Below are 18012 nucleotides of genomic sequence, written 5' to 3'. Positions count from 1 at the left end.
TGTATGTGTTATATGCATCAATTTAGCTTGAGTGCAACAATACCTAATTGCCAGGAAGACCGTTTTGAAATCTTTTGCATTTTAAAAAATGTTCAATATCATAATTTATTATTATTTAATATTATAAAATGTTGTTTACATTGTAGAAAAGTAACATTAAATGTCTTGAATGGCTAGAGCAATGACAGCGACTAAAAAGCTGTGACGAAATTATCTGCGAGTTTTAGTTTGACCTGATACCTTGATTGACTTTGGCCCTCTGGGGCCCCGGGGTCACTGAGGCGTGAGAGAGAAAAGCAGCAGGAGGAGTGCAATCAGGATGAAGAAGAGGACGAAACGTGTGATTCCTGCGAAGAGCGGAGCAAGCGAGCATGAGGTTCAGCGGGGCAGAGTCCACTCATCTCTAACAGGAGGGAGGAACGCTGATTCAGGCACGTCTGTTCCTGAGCGCTCACCCTCATCCCCCCTTCACACTGGGGGTCCCGAAAAATGAGGGACAATTAAGATATACAGCACAGTAAAACTTTTCTGCAAGGGGTGGATGAGCGTCTCCAAAAGTCTAATGAATGTTAAAGTAAATAATTGAAATACTCATCTTAAATAAGGCATATTTTTTAAATCTTGTGTATAAAAAAAATACTAGAAATACTGCACTTTTACTTTAAAATGCTTTTGTATATATACATGTAGCGTATATAGTAGATGTTAACATGATGTTTGTGTTGGTTGAAAGATTTGCAGCGCGTTAAGCAATGCCCGATTAACCCAAGTAACCATTGAGCTGAATGACTGTACGGGATGGCATGCGCGATGGCTCTCATTGAGAGTAATGAGTGAAAGACCGAAAAAGCTGAGGGACATTTTTGTGATGTTGAATCCCTGCTGAATTTAAAAAGAAGTTACTTCAGATTTAGTGTAGGTTTAGATGGCATATATTTGAAGTGTCTGGTACTGTGCCAGCATCACATGCTTTGCCTGTATTTATTCTCCTTACATTTACGGTGGCCATTTTGACCCCTCGTGAGGAGCCATCAAAGTCTTCTTTTGAACGTTGTATCCATAAAAAGCTCATGAATTCTTTACTGTGTTGTAAAAGTGCTGTACAGCATCACTGATATGTGTTATAATGCTGTTAATTGTTCTGCCTGTGCAATTTAAATGAAATGTCAAGTGATTTTTGCAAACACTGAGTGGGACGTCAAACGTTTGTAGATTGAAAGGGATGGCCTTCACTATAATCATATAAATGTTATACGTTTGTTCGAAATTAGTTCAATCTAATCTATTTATTCCACTCCTGAGACCCAGCAAAAAAAGTAATTTGAATTTAGTATTATTCGTCATTACATTGAGTTTAGACCATAAGAAACAAATGGGGGAATATATTTGATTATGTTATGCTATATCCACTGTAGTCCACCAGGATTACAAAATAAAATGGCATGAAATGACATGTATAGGCAAAAACAATGGATTTTTGTTTCATTCACCAATACATTTTTGATCAAGATGATTCTCAACTTTATCAAAATAACAGAATGAACTGATATACCATTTTACTTTATGCAGTATGTGGCTAAAATGGCCATAAATGTGTAGTACCATTCGATACAATGTATCTATACACTATCTAATCTGTATTATGTGTTCTTGGGGCATCATGTAACGAATAAAGACGTGTAATAATGGGAGTAATAATTGGCAAAATGTTCATAATAATATCTATCTAATATTTCATTGGAATGATATATCATTTATTTCCCTATTCACTCAGTGTGTCTCCAAAAATGCCTGATAAACATGCATGCTTTAAGTTGTGGTGTCCTCTACAGTGGATATGAAATCAATGCCCTGTTTTGTAACACCAAGTCATACCCAAACCCCAAGTCAAACCCCATAACATTTTCCTGAGATGTTGATTTTTAACAAACAATTTGAAAATTAGATATATTTACAAAATGTCATATTTCCATAAGAGTGCTAAATTTGATCACTAAATTAATGTCAGTAATTTTTAAAGGCCAAGGAGTTGTTGTTGTCATGGAGAAACCTCCAAATATTTGGTATCTCTCAATGTGCTCTTTACATCCAGACTTAAAACTGACATGTATGCTATCAGAGAAATTCACTAAAATATAATGTCCACTACGATGGACAAAAGTCTATTCTATCTGTCTGTCTCAGTCTATCACCTGTCTGTCTGTCTGTCTGTCTGTCTGTCTGTCTGTCTGTCTGTCTGTCTTCTGTCTGTCTGTCTTCTATCATCTATATCTCTGTCTGTCTGTCTGTCTATCTATCTATCTATCTATCTATCTATCTATCACCTGTCTGTCTGTCTATCTATCTATCACCTGCCTGTCTGTCTATCTATCTATCATCTGTCTGTCTGTCTGTCGGTCTATCTGTCTGTCTATCTATCTATCTATCTATCTATCTATCTATTTATCTATCTGTCTATCTATCTATCATCTGTCTGTCTGTCTATCTATCTATCTATCTATCTATCACCTGTCTGTCTATCTATCTATCATCTGTCTGTCTGTCTGTCGGTCCATCTGTCTGTCTGTCTGTCTATCTATCTATCTATCTATCTATCTATCTATCTATCTATCTATCTATCTATCACCTGTCTGTCTGTCTGTCTGTCTGTCTGTCTGTCTATCACCTGTCTGTCTATCTATCACCTGTCTGTCTATCTGTCTGTCTGTCAGTCAGTTGACTTAACTGAAAAAACTGAGGAAACCCATTGCCTTAATAGTTTTAAGTAAATAAACTTCATGCGTATTGAATAAATGAAGTTATGTGAACTTGACAATTTCACCTATCTTAATTTTTTCAATTACACAATCTATATGTCTGTCTGTCAGAGAGAGAGAGAGAGAGAGAGAGAGAGAGAGAGAGAGAGAGAGAGAGAGAGAGTAGATTGTAGAGTTGAGATTAAAGAAGGCCGTTGGTATCTTGTGTGAATCTGAGATTTCTGTAAGGGGGATGTTTAAATCAGCGGGGGCTTCAGTCCGTTCTGGGAGAGTAGCTCCACTCACACTCCTTATTTCCTCTACCACTGATCTCATTTGCTCCTCTGCCTCCTTAAAGGAAATGAGTGTGATGTCTTTCAGTCACTTTCATTTTGACAAATGCGCGGAGCTTGCGGTCAGTTGTATACCTCACGACTCAATCAATATATAATGTCAATTATATTGTAAATCATTGTAAAATTTCTAATAATTTCTCCATACTTGAACATGGAAACCAGAATGACAAATTTTTTTTTATAAATAAATAAATGATGGTATATAGCTTTAACAAAAAAAACCTGCATTTTAAAGTAGTTTGTAATCCTTAAACTGGTTCATCCAATAGTTTTTGCAAAAGATATAGGGAAATGTGTAGTGTGTATTCACACACCTTGGCTGTTTTATAACACAATCATAATCATTGCGCATCATCATGAAAAGGAAGCTCCTGAAGGTTAGATTACTGTGCAGGTTAATGTCTAACAGGGTGATCAACGGAGGCTTTATATGGTGTAACACCTGTGGCACAGTTCTGTCACGGCAAACACAGACAATAAATGCCTCGAGACCTTACTCAGAACACCAGCTCTGAACATGACAGAAATAAACTGTGTGTGTGTGTGTTCTTGTGTTTATGTGTCCTTTTGAGTCCGAGTCAAGGTCCAGCTTACTGACCGGAACTCATCTTTCTGGTCACTGATTCCCCAGCTTACCCATCATGTCTAAAATGTGTGTGTAAGTATAAAAGTTTTACTAAATGCACCTTTATAGCATATTTTAGCCATACTTATACAAATTTAATATATTTAATATATCAAATATCTATGAATGGATGGCTATCGATCGACTCTGACACCTTTTGGTTCAAACTGCAGGCAAATTAGCCATATTTATGAAAAGAAAAAAACATTCCAGTGGTGGAAAGGGAAGGAGCTTTGTTACACAGACAGCAGAGCCTTTCATAGTGTCAATAAACCACATACAAAACCTCCTGGAGAGAAAACTAACAGATTATTCATCCGATACAGTCACACTCCAGTGCAGCTTTCACAACAGAAGTAGTTTCACATCCTGGAAAAAAATATGTAATTTCTGTAAGTTTGTTATTAACTGCTGTTAATGATTGAGAACTGACCAGACCCCAAAATGTGTGAGAAAGGTTGAAATGCAGCGCGCATTAAAATTCTGTTCCAGCAGCAGATTTGATCTTGAATTACTCATATTGTGTCTACGGTTTTACATTTCCATAATTATTCTTTTTATGTAGCATTTTGATTCCAGTATTTATGAAAAACATAAATGCTGAATTTTCACACACATTTATTGTGTCGATGTGCCTCTTATCACTGATTAACATTTTTGCTCATTAAAAATTCACATTTTGCTTTTCAAAATCAAATAAATGAGAAAATGATTATATACAAAGTATCACTGTAAAAAAAATATTTTCATGATTTGTTATCACAACTTTTTATCTTTTGTCAAATCAACTTCGATAACTAATGTGTGAAGATAACATACTATTTTGAGTTTCTGTTTATTAAACCATTCTTCCTAATTGTATTAACTAAAAAAATTAATTACAACGAACTCAAGCTTTTAAGGCAACAAGGTAACTTTCTTTTTTAAGTTAAACCAACATTTTTTTTACAGTGAAGAAAAGAGGGGTCTACGAAAGATGAACTGTAAAAAAAGTTGATGCCTTAAATTTTTAAGTACAATCAACTTAAATGTTTAAGTCATTTCAACTTAAATTACATTAAACTGACTTTTAAAAAAACATTTGAATCTTGTATAATTTATAAAAATACAGCAAATTAAAATTGCTTAACTTATTTTGATGAGTTAAAGCAATGCAAAAACATGTTGTCATAACTTATTGATCACATAATTTTTTGTATTTGAGTAATGATTATCTCATAATGAACGCATTATGAACACAACAAAGACTGAACAAATATAACGATTCATAAATTATATTTTTTATCAGAGGGGGGAGCTGCCTTTCATTCTCAAGTTAAAAAAGTAATTTAAGCTCATAACAATGTAAGACATACAAAGCAAATCAATTAAATGAAGAAATACAAATAGAGTTGAGACTATTTAAATCACTAAATCACACAGAAATGTATTATATTGTTATTAAATGTTAGTAAGTTAGTATTTATTTATAAATACATTTTAATTACAATAAACGTGGATGTTTAAGTCATTTCAACTTAAATTACATTGAACTGACTTAAAAGAATTAGTTGAATCTTGTATAACTTAACTTAAAAAAAGTTGATTGCTTAACTTATTTTGATGAGTTACAGCAAAGTAAAACATATGTTGTCATAACTTACTGATCATATCATTTTTACAGTGTAAGTTGAAACAAGGAGTTTATTGAGGCAAAAGTTGTAGTTAATGAGAATTGGACCCTAATATAATGTGTGACCCAAAAGTAGACTAACACAGAATTGGATTCCTCTAAATGTCTCGTTTATATTAGCATTATTCGTAAACGAGTAAATATAATTTGCATAAGGTGCAACAGCCAATGACCATGCAGTCTGCTCCGCCCACCGGGAACGTGGAACGACTTCCTTCAGCAGGTGCGCTCGTGCACTGGACAACTGCAAAACTTTGCGTTAAGACGCTTGAGTCTCGTGTGCTTGCGTCCTTAAAAACTCTTCGTTTCAGTTAATTTCACACGTCTATTTACCGAGGCCGCGAGGATTTTCAACGAGACCGGATTGATGTTTACTGACATGGTGTCCAAGTTGACATCGCTTCAGCAGGAGCTCCTGAGCGCCTTGTTGGACTCGGGGGTCACTAAGGATGTGCTGGTCCAGGCGCTGGAGGATTTATGCCCGTGTTCCGTCGAATTCGGAATAAAAATGGAAAAACCCTTGTCCCCGGCGAGTGTCAACGGCGGCAGCGACTCCAATGATTCAAAGCCAGTGTTTCTGACTCTGACCAGCGCGCAGGGGAAAGGCGGTAAACTGTCCGGGGATGAAGGCTCTGATGACGGGGATGACTTCGACACGCCGCCGATCCTGCGCGAGCTGCAGTCTCTCAACACGGAGGAGGCGGCGGAGCAGCGCGCGCAGGTGGAGCGCATGATATCGTGAGTTATTCACAGACGGATACTTGATTTTTTTCAGTTCATTAATTAAATGTCCCCTTACTAAAATATTATATGCAAACAATGCAACATGTTAAATTACAATGTAGGCCTACGTGCTTTTTTTAATTTATTTCAGTCGCAATAAGACTAGTGCGCAATAATGAGCTGCTCTATAAAAGTAACCGTGAGCCTGGCTAGTTCTTCTAAATTCTCTGTAGAAACTTGTCTAATTGTATCCTATATAATTGATTTATTTTATTTGATTAATTAAATTATTTCTTTTTGCTTGCCCGTTTGTTTTTAATAAAATGATCTAACGAAACCAATACCAAAATTATTTGCCTTAAACCTATTGTGATGAAGCCATTTTTTTCTTATTTTAGTATTATTTGAATATTGTTTTAATTAGCCTACTTAATTATGAAACTTTAGGCACAAAAAAACGATTTTTTTTTTATTAAAAATGTTGGCAAAAAAAAAAAAAAAAAGATCCCGTGCAAAAGTAGGCTATAAAGAGGACAAGATATACATTGACGTAAATTCAAAACGAAACCACGTGTAGTTGTTATTAATTTATTTCTATAAATCATCAACAGAAAGATACACAATGTCGTATGAATAGAGGGAAAAGATATCTAGTTATTCATTGTCCAAAGTTATAGTCTTAAATCAACATCCTCGAGCACACTCTAATGTGAGGGGTTATTTCCCCAAACAAACATTAGCGGATCCGTCAGACATTTTCATTTTCATTTTTTTTTTTTGGTTTAAACTTATTGAACCGATCACAATCGTTTTACTTGTTGTATGCTGATTGCTGTTTTTTTTTTTTCATAAGAGGCCTAAATTTAACAGATTTATTAAGGCATTTTGTCGGCTACGTCAAATTAGAGGCATTTAAAATTATATAGGCGAACCAATGTCATGCAAATATGGGGCCTATTATTAATTTATTATTGTATTGTATGTATGACTATACAACTACAGTTCGTCTATATACAATTATTATTATACAGTTATGAATCCCAAATAATCAACTCAGTATCGATAGGAGGGAAAATATATTGTTTTGGGAAATTAGCTAAACAAAATGAACCTTTGAAACTAATACTCAGTAGACAACATTAATTGTTTCTAGTATGTCTGAGTTGCTTTTTAAATATTCGTGCATGCTTTTTTATGTGTTTAATATCAAATGTTTATCAAATGTTATTGCACGTCATGTCAATTTAGACGTGTTAGCCTTTTTTCATATTTGGGCTTTTCGAAACAAAAGGCATAGTCTACTTTTACACAACCTAACATAGCACTTAATGTCGAGTTGCTCGTGAATGTGCTGATGGTAGTGTGTGTCGTCGTCAGCGAGGACCCGTGGCGCGTGGCTCGCACTGTGAAAGGCTACATGCAGCAGCACAACATCCCTCAGCGCGAGGTGGTGGACGTGACGGGCCTCAACCAGTCGCACCTGTCCCAGCACCTCAATAAAGGCACGCCGATGAAGACGGCCAAGCGAGCCGCGCTTTACACCTGGTATGTCCAGAAACAGCGCGAAATCGACAGACGTAAGTCAGCATCTCGATACAACGTTCATATTTACAATCTATAGCGTATTTAGACTGTTTTGTTCCCTTTGCAAGCTTAATAGTAAATTAATCTATTTGGATTATATAACAAAATATCATACAAGTGACATTTATTTTTAAGCTTTATTTATTTTATAAGCTCTCGTTTATTTTTGTTTTACTGATATTGATGTTTTAATATATAAAACAATGCAGTGAATAATTATTTTAGCCTATGTATTATTTTTTGTTTACAAATTATATTACATACTTGTAAAACATGTATATAGCTCTTTGGTATTTTTGCATTTTATTACAGTACATACAAAATATGGGAGAGCGGGGCACAACCTAACACTTTTTGACTTTCTCAGTTTGTGTAAATTCATCACTTGGTGTTCAGAGTATTTATTTCCCCCCTCAATTAATTTCACACATCTAGTACAATTATGTGGTTTTGTTTTATTAATACAAATACAGTGTAGCCTATACTTTTTTTCTTGAATTACCCCGAAATAATGGAAGTGAAATGTGACTACATGCCCCATACATGCACAATGTAACATAACCATATGTCAGCTTCAAATATTATCTGATCTAATAAAAAAAAATATACAAGACAAACTAAAATATTTTGTCAATAAAATACAAATTCTTAACTTTTTCATATAAAGTAATAACAAACCCAAAACACAGTTATACAGCATATTTTAAAACATAATAATAATTAATGATTTCTTAACATTGACTCTCAGTCTTTACCCTTTTTCTCATGGTTTCTCAATATTCTCAAATAAAAGTAAAGAATAGAATAGCGTAGCTCTAATAGGAGCACATTGTAACACAGTTATATCATGCCCTATCTGCGCAACTGGGATTTAAACCCGGCTAGTGCTGGTTAGCGGAGCATTAAAGAACTATCTCAACTGTTAAATAACAGATATATGATTAAAATAATATCAGATTTGCCTAATATTAAATAAACACAATAAACAGATGAAAAAAATACTTTTTCTATGGTTAAAGTAATGTTCAGTGAATCCAAAGATTTTTTAATTTTGGCAAAAAATATATCTATATAGTGTTGATATGGCAACTAGAAAATACAGTACATTTTTTCATGCTGGCATGTGTGGAAAGTTTTAAACCATGTGTGTTACGTGTTAGTTTGTGCCCCGCTCCACTGTGTCCATTATAAATGACCTACAGCACATTTAATTAAATCTATATAAAAAGCCTCTTTTGTGAATGTTTTTATCTTGTCACTTGTTATATATACTCTTGTTTCTCAAACTTTGGTCAGATAATTTAGAAGATAATTTATTCATATTTGTAGACTGCATAATACATGCTCTTTACTTTCTCTGAATAGCCTACATTTATGAAGGACATTAATTTTTCAAGGTCAACATGTTAATTTTCATAAATTGGTGTTAATTACTTACCGGTATGTGTGTGTGTATATATATATACATATATATATGTGTGTGTGTGTGTGTGTGTGTGTGTGTTCACATATATATATATATATACATACTCAGTTCTATAAGCCCCATTCTTGGATCTATTATTATTATTATTACGACCCTCAACATTGCATCTTCATTATGATCCTCCCCATCCAAGCACTATCTATCATGACTCTGCCTTACTCTGCCCCAATCGTGTCCCCCTTTTATTTCCGCAGAGTTCGACCGTGTTCAGGGCTCTGACCTCAGTGACTCAGGCAGTCAGGATCAGGTCCTGTTTTTTTTCCCAGAATTCAATCCTACCGGACACAGTTCGGGCGCTCCGGGAGGTTCTGGAGGACCAATCGGAGACGAGGGGGAGCCCGGCTCTAAGAGGATGAGACGAAACCGGTTCAAATGGGGTCCGGCGTCTCAAGAGATACTTTATCAGGCTTATGAACGCCAGAAGAACCCCAGCAAAGAAGAGAGGGAGGCGCTGGTGGAGGAATGCAACAGGTAATGCTCTCTCTCTTCTGTGTTGCTGTCCGTTTCAGTGAAATTACAACGTGAACAACTGCATTCACAGACATGCAACTGCAATTTAGATTTATTTTTTTTTTAAAAAGTTTATATACAGTTATTATTATTAGTTTTAGTAAAAATATGTTTAAAATAAATACGAATAAATATATTTATTTATACTTAAAAAAGTGCTCATCTTTTCATCAATCATCTCATATAAATATAACAAAGATGATTGATGAAACGATGAGCACCACTATGAAATACTATGAATATATTTATTTGTATTTATTTATATATATATATATATATATATATATAATATATATAACATATGATCTATTTTTATGTTTTGCATTTTATTATATTACATACAACATATACTATCTCTTTGTTCAATTACCGACACCACATTTATTTTAATGTTTATAAAATCTATATATAAAGTCTTTTGTTTTTATTTTTGATCAATTTTTATATTCTCTTGTTTCTCCAACTTTGGTTGGATACTTATTTATTTTATTTATGCTTTAAAACACACAGTGTCATTCGTTTTAGTTTTATTAAACATGTTTAATATATCTGTTAAATTACATTTTATCAATCTTACATCATTTGTTTCTTTTTTTCTGTTCGACAATATAAGATGTACATTTCTTTGAACACATTTGATCTATTGTAAGTAGCGGTTGGTTATTTTTGGGGATGTTCTCAGGGCAGAGTGTGTGCAGAGGGGTGTGTCGCCCTCTAAAGCTCACGGGCTTGGGTCTAACCTGGTCACCGAGGTTCGTGTGTACAACTGGTTTGCAAACCGGCGGAAGGAGGAAGCCTTCAGACAGAAGCTGGCGATGGACACATATCCACCCCACAGCATGAACCCCCTGCTGTCCCACGTGTCATCACACACACAGCACCATCACAGTGCCGCAGATTCAAGTAAGTGCATGTAACAACACACAGAAAACACCTGCTATTAACATCTGTCTCAGATGATCCCATGTCATGCAAACCGGAAACGTTGGAAGTGTTATTTTAGTATTATTTATATGCTATTGTAGTTTTTATGAATTTCTTTGGAATTAGCTTTATATATATATTTAGGGCTCGGCAACGATTAATCGCATCCAAAATAAAAGTTTGTGTTTACATGATATATGTGTGTGTATTATGTATAATTATTTTGTATATATAATACACACATATGCATGTATATATTTAAGAAAATATGTTATTTATGTATAAAATATTTATATATTATATAAATTATGTATAAATATATATACAGTATATACATGCAAATGTTTCTTATATACATGCTTATGTGTGTGTATTTGTATATACAAAATAATTATACATAGTACACACACATGTATTATTTAAACACAAACTTTTATTTTGGATGCGATTTATGTCATGTGCTTTTGTCACTTTTATTATTTTTAATACTATTTAGGTTTAATTTAAAGGTTCAAGATTTTAGGTCAGTTTTTTTTTCAGTTTTTTTTTTTTACAGTTACTAATTTCAGTGTTTCAACTTAAACTTAAGACAGAATTTCTGATTTTTGCTTAAACCTTTTCATCTAATATTTATGTCAATGAACACAAATGTTTTTAATAGTTTTAGTTAAAGATAATAACCCTGGTTGAGCGTTATGGCCTGGTTTCACAGACAGGGCTTAGATTAAGCCAGGATTTGGCCTTAGTTAAATTAGGACATTTAAGTAGCTTTTATAAACATGCCTTAGAAAAAAACATTACTGGTCTGCATCTTGTGACAAAACAATGGCGCTGACATATTCAAACACAGTTTAAGATATGCCAATGCAAGTTGCTTTCAGTTAAAACAGCTCAAACATGCATTTTAGTCTGGGACTAGACTTAAGCCTTGTCTGTTAAACCGGGGTATGATGAGTGTTAGTATCAGGTGTAAAACAGGGTCACAAAAGCAGTAAGAGTGTGTTTGTTTCATTGGAATTCTTCCGTCCCATTGGTGTGTGAACAAAACACACAGCCACACCCGCAGACACATGTGAGATACAAGGACATAAAATCTTTAGGGTCAAACCAGGGTCAAGTCAAGGTTCGAGCTGTGTGTCTGGGAGGGTGTGTAACGCAAATGTTCTCCCTCAGAAGATCGATAGCTTGTTGAAAAAAAAAAAGGTATTTTAAACCCAGTAGGATCACGCAGTGGCTTAAAACGATCATATAATAAAAATCAAAATGCTTCAGCTTAACTTTTGGCAACTGCAAAAGGGCTTTTTTCTGTGGAAAAGCCGTAAACTGTCAGCCTGTGAAATGGACCGAATTCCGCAGAATGTTTACAAATGGATTAATATTACGTCAAGAGAGTGAGTCAGAGGACAGCGTGTTTGCTCAAGCTGTGTGTTCTGCTACAGTCACTGACCTCCAACGGTTCAAAAGCTCTTTGATTGTATTTGTTTGCCCCGGAGCAAGAAAATGCACAACATTTAGCATAATCAGTTTTCAGGTATGTTTACGAGAATGCGTTTAAGGAATAGACGACCTCATAAAGGCATTTCAGTGTTTGGACTGCAGACTCTTATCATTGGAGCTGCATTTACAGCTACGCAACTAGGTCAAATAAAGATAGACGGAATCAGGTCAGCATGTGCCGACTAGCAGCTTTCTCTTTTTCCCCAGTGTGACAACACAACAAATTGCACATTTTTTGTCGTCAAAGCATTACCTGCACTATACTACATAAGTGTTTCTTGTGTTTGTCGGTGCAGAACTCAGGTACAGTCAACAAGGAACCAGTGAGGTCACTTCCTCCACAACCATCAGTCACCATGGCAGCAGCCAATCAGTATTGCAACAGGTGTCTCCGGGTAGCCTGGACCACTGCCACGGCTTGTTATCGCCGGACGCCAAAATGGTAAAGAAAAAACCGTCATGACGTGCACGCTTTGACAAGTACGGGTCTGCCAGCCCTTTTTTTCAACCGTGTAGTCGCAGAGATCAATGTACATTTTACAGGCATGATTGATAAAGTCGCCTTTATTTGGAAACTGACGCAACTAGGTCAAAGAGAGCATTGATCTAGCATGTGAAGGCAGTGTGTTTAACACAGAAACCCTGCCTTTATTCACTTTCATTCACTTTTATGCCCCTCCCCCCAATAAACAATTGTAATGTTATGTTAGTGCGCTCTCACAGTCCAAAAACTAAGTTTTTCACCAGAGGAAAGGAACCACGTCCTTACTTGCAAAGTGTTTGTGTACCTTATATGTATTGACATTGTGTGTGTGTGCGTGTGTTTGTGTGTGTCCAGATCTCGGTCTCTGGTGGAGTCTTGCCTCCTGTGAGCACTTTGACCAACATTCATAGTCTGTCTCAGTCATCTCATCATCATCATCAACAAGCACAGAGCCTCATTATGAGCCTGGCCGCTCAAAGTGAGTGTATCGCCATTTTTATTTACTCCTCCTTCTTCATATCTTACATCGTAAACTGTGGTACATACTGTACACTGTAAAAATATCCTATTAAAGGAACACTCCACTTTTTTTGGAAATAGGCTAATTTTCCAACTCCCCTAGAGTTAAACAGTTTTCGAATCCATTCAGCCGATCTCCGGGGTCTGGCGGTAGCACTTTTAGCATAGCTTAGCATAGATCATTGAATCTGATTAGAGCGTTAGCATCTCTCTCAAAAAAATGACCAAAGAGTTTCGATATTTTTCATATTTAAAACTTGACTCTTCTGTAGTTACATTGTGTACTAAGACCGACAGAAAATGAAAAGTTGCGATTTTCTAGGCCAATATGACTAGGAAAAAATCTAGGAAATAATCAAGGAACTGTGCTGCTGTAACAGCAGCGCAATGATATTACGCAGCGCCTGAAAATAGTCCCCAGCTCGGTAACTTCCAACGTGACCGCCACTAAGTTTTTAATATCATTGCGTTGCTGGTACGGCAGCAGTTCCTTAAATATTACACAGGAATGAGATTATAGTTCCTAGTCATATTTGCCTAGAAAATCGCAACTTTTCATTTTCTGTCGGTCTTAGTACACGATGTAACTACAGAAGAGTCAAGTTTTAAATAGGAAAAAAAAGAAACTCTTTGGTCATTGTTTTGAGAGAGATGCTAACGGTCTAATCAGATTCAATGATCTATGCTAAGCTATGCTAAAAGTGCTACCGCCAGACCCGGAGATCGACTGAATGGATTCGAAACCGGTAAAACTCAACTGTTTAACTCTAGGGGAGTTGGAAAATGAGCCTATTTCCAAAAAAAGTGGAGTGTTCTTTTAAATTTACGATAAAAACTTTTTGTTAAACTCTTTTTTTTTTAAATTGCCAAAAATGTATACAGTGATTTTAGGTATTTCTGGATGGCATATTGGTGACTGTATATTCTTATTTTCCACTGTAATTATACAGTTCATAGTTTTTCTGGCAAAAACTCAAATGCAGTATTTACATCTAATTGCTATGTTAAACCATTTACAGTTTTTTTTTACGTATATGTAAGGTATCTTACAGTTAACAATATTTTTTAATTTTTTATCACACATTTTGACATCTGCGGTATTATTAAAACTATTATGTTTTTCTGATGTGATGAAAGGTGGTATTTGGCCTGAAACGTTTAAAAACCACTAACCTACACTGTCATTCATTTTTTTTATCAAATGGAATTTCAAAAATAATTCAAACAGGTTCTCTCAGCACTCCCTCCTCTTTCTATTGGTCAGACAAACAGATACCCACGCCCCCAAACTCATGTCATTGGTTGAGACACTGCATTACTGGTAGGGATTCTTAAACAGAGCAATGTTTTGATAGCAGGAGCAACAGCATCTTGCTGATCTAGTTATATCATTAAAAAAAAAAGTTTATAGCTAGCTACCTGAGTGATAACACATCCGGTTTAATGACATTTAAAGGTCACTCTATCGCCCTCTTGAGTGCTGGAGTGTCTGACTGCCACTGTAACACAAGAACATTTGATGAGTAGGTCAAGCATTTGAGTCCTTGTTTGCACATTTGCCTAAGCCAGTAAATGGACGTCAGTCAATCCTAACAGAGTTCATTTACAGGTTAATTTACCTGTACAATAGCAAAAATCATCCTGTTTCATTCTAAGGATCAGATTCAAATCCTCATTTAAAACTAACATTTGACAGTTCTGGCGCAAAAAGAACATTATAAATGGACTTGTATAGGATGTGGCCCCTTTAATTCTTAAAAAAAATGATTCCGACGTAACGCAACACATTTTTACAGAGATATTTGACAATGTAAAAGAATACAAACCGGTCAACAACAAAAAATCCATATCATCTCTATATATTTAAAAAGTACTGTTTGTGGGGTCATAAATATCAGTGTTATTTTAGTATAACTGAGACACTATTATAGTTATATTAATATTTTCAATTAGTTTTTATTTGAATATTTTTCATTTTTATGTTAGTTTAGTGCCAGAATTGTAGTAATTTAGTTGTGTATTTTTGGCAATAATTTTTTCCTATATGTCTATATAATCTATTTTTAAAAATATAGTCTATAGCAGGGGTGGGCAATTAATTTGCCCAAGGGGCCACATGAGAAACTGGGGCGGTTATAGAGGGCCGGACCAATACACTTAACTCAGTTCTGCCCAATATATTACATCTCTCTCAAAAAAGAAAAACAGTAAATTAAATTAATTAAATTAACACAACACACAATTATATAACTATTTAATTAACATTCACAAAAACTTTCTTTTTTTAGCTGACATATTTAAGGGCTAACGGTAAACTCGCATTTCTTGAACGCTGTCCTGCATGAGCGCGAATACAGTTGAGTGAAGGTGCATGTCACACACACTGTGACTGACGTAAATAAAATAAACAAAATCAGTTGCCTTGACAGCAGTCCATAACTTTTGGCACTCTAGCGGTTATTAAACAGAACTGCATGCGTATTGCAGAAGAACATTGCAGCCGGAACTACTTCTCTCATGTCTATGACGAGTCACTCAGGGACAGTGTTACTCTGCAGTGGTGCCGACTCGACCGGCCTAAAATAGTCCGAATATAAACACTGATTATAGGTGTACCATAGTGATTCAGGATAAGACACAAACACGGTTTGGAACATTGATTCATGATGTACACACTCAATATCTAATTTTTTATATATTGAGAAAATAAAAAAAAATGACAGACTCCAGCTTTTATTTACCAATTACATTACGTGGGCCGGTCAAGGATAGCCAGAGGGCCTGATGTGGCCCGGGGGCCGTACAATGCCCAGGTCTGGTCTATAGTGTCGATATATAATTTTTATTTCAGGTTTAGATTTTTTTGAGTACATCAAGTTAAACTAAATAAAAATAAGAAAAAAATTAAAACAGTTTAAGTTTTTTATTTTATTTTTGTTAACGTTTATTTTAAGTAACACATTTTTTTTTCTTTTATGATTTTAGCTATATTAACTATAATAACCCTGCGTGCGTGCGTGTGTGCGTGTGATTTTAAATAATATATACAGTCTAGTACAGTCTTTTCATTTTCAAATCTTATAGAACAGTTTGAACAACAGGTTCCGTCTTTGACACTGTTTTCACGCTTCGCCAGGTCTGGCATCGCCTCAGTCTCAGAGCGTGCCCGTCATCAACAGCGTGTCCGGCCTGGCCACCCTGCAGCCGATGCAGTTCCCACAGAACACCAGCCTGACGCAGCTGACCACGGCTCACCTCTCCCAGCAGCCCTTCTCACAGTCGCACAGTAATAACCCCCGCTCATGAATGCAGAACGTATGTGATTCTGAACAACAATGTGCAAAACTCACGTTTCGCTCTTCCTTTTCAGTGTACTCGACCAAACAAGAAGCCGCCCAGTTTTCCCATCCATCTCGATATACGACCATGGACACCAGCACTATCACACACCTGGGCTCCAGCAAGCAGGTCAAACTTCAGTTTCTTGTACTTTCTATCCACCTTACTTCTAATGTAAGAGCGGGTGCAGCCATTTGTAACTTGAATGTGCAAGGAATTTTTTTCTTTTTACTTACTGTATACATAAACACTGGTTTGTAGTGCAAATAGTTATACCGTTTATTGCACTTTGTTATTGTTACTCTCATTATTTACCTACTGGCCCTGTTTACACCGGGTATTAGGATGCGTTTTGGTCGATTGGATCCCAAGTGGACGACGCTAAATACAGGTTTAAACGGGGTCTAAAAAGTTTTGAGCTTGTCCACTTTCAACCACTTCCAGAGGTAGTCGAAAACACATTCGACCGGATTGCTTTCGTAGTGTAAACGCTCATGTGTTATAACAGCCACTAAAAGACCGCCTGCTCTCCGCCTACTGACCTAATGCGGAAAAAAGCGTTATAAGAAGTGTGCTAGCCAGACGGGATTTAAACTTTGTCGGCTGGAGACCTAAGTTTGGTTTGAAGACGAAAAAGGTACCAAGCACAATGTTCTCTCACCAATCCTGATTTCTAACACACACTCACAGAATTCGTCGTGTCTTGCGGCTGTCAGAGCAAAAACGAAAGCTGATGCTCTCCGTATGTTTTTCCATCGTCTCCGGTCACATTTATATGTAAATTGCATGAGCTTATTTTATCCATTAGATTGAAAGATCTGAAAAAACACATAGACCCTCGCCTCAAAGAAATCATGACAGAAGTGGTTGAGAGTGAACAAAAGAGGCGGATTAAAACACCAGAAGTGTCCCTCGTCTACTTCCCTCGATCAACCAAAACGCATCTTAATATCAGGTGTAAACAGGGCTAATGAACCTGAACAGAAAGTAACTTCCGCATTGCAAAGTAAGGTGTATTCCTTTTTATAAAGTGGTCAATGTTGATATTTCTCTCTCTGTACATAAAAACAGTGCCTATCTGTATTTGCGGTCCTGATGGATAATCGTTACTCTCTGTTGTCACTGCAGTGTCCATTGCAGGCCTGGTGAACAAACGCAACCGAAGCGAGAACTTCCTCGGCAGCTTAGCAACGGCGGTCCGTGACCTCTGCGTTTCTCAGTTACGCTGGTAACCTGTCAGCACGGAGAAACAATAGGAGCAGAACTGCCTCTGGATTCTGCAACAAATGAAGAATAATGATTGATATATTACAGCTTTAAGCCACATGACAGAACAAACTGGCGGAACTTGCTAAGACGATCGAATACTGAGCCGAAGCTTTCACACCCGTCGGTTTTAGGGGATGAAATCTTCAATGATACTGTACATACGATTTAATGAGGAAATATGGTTTGTTATTAAATACAAGGTCAAGTTTTCAGGCAAAGCAACAACAAAAATAGTCAGTCGATCACGGATGAGATTTTGTTTTCCACACGCATGTTTGAGATTTGAAAT

General features: G+C 36.0%; 1 protein-coding gene across 2 annotated transcripts; it reads left to right on the top strand.

Moving 5' to 3' along the window:
* Positions 1 to 5616: 5616 nt before the first annotated feature.
* hnf1bb (HNF1 homeobox Bb) lies at positions 5617 to 17741 on the top strand. Of its 2 annotated transcripts, XM_079587032.1 has the most exons (10): positions 5617 to 6126; positions 7489 to 7688; positions 9376 to 9652; positions 10374 to 10594; positions 12409 to 12554; positions 12951 to 13074; positions 14344 to 14436; positions 16252 to 16401; positions 16486 to 16583; positions 17583 to 17741. In XM_079587032.1, exons 1-10 carry the CDS (start codon positions 5756 to 5758, stop codon positions 17601 to 17603), a joined length of 1701 nt encoding a protein of 566 aa, XP_079443158.1. In that variant the 5' UTR covers positions 5617 to 5755; the 3' UTR covers positions 17604 to 17741. The 2 variants fall into 2 exon arrangements, with proteins under 2 accessions (XP_079443158.1, XP_079443159.1); XM_079587033.1 differs by lacking the exon at positions 14344 to 14436.
* The last annotated feature ends 271 nt before the right edge of the window (positions 17742 to 18012 follow it).

The sequence above is a fragment of the Phoxinus phoxinus genome (assembly GCF_949152265.1).
Source record: "Phoxinus phoxinus genome assembly, chromosome: 17".
NCBI lineage: Eukaryota > Metazoa > Chordata > Actinopteri > Cypriniformes > Leuciscidae > Phoxinus > Phoxinus phoxinus.
Note: the sequence above shows the minus strand (reverse complement) of the source record. Positions and strands in the feature narration are given on the sequence as shown.

What these genes read in the sequence shown, in the direction of transcription:
- hnf1bb (XM_079587032.1), top strand. Translation starts at nt 5,756, where the DNA reads ATGTTTACTGACATGGTGTCCAAGTTGACATCGCTTCAGCAGGAGCTC. An exon ending in CAGGTGGAGCGCATGATATC is followed by an intron (nt 6,127 to 7,488) that starts GTGAGTTATTCA and finishes TGTCGTCGTCAG; the next exon opens with CGAGGACCCGTGGCGCGTGG. An exon ending in GTTGAGACACTGCATTACTG is followed by an intron (nt 14,437 to 16,251) that starts GTAGGGATTCTT and finishes ACGCTTCGCCAG; the next exon opens with GTCTGGCATCGCCTCAGTCT.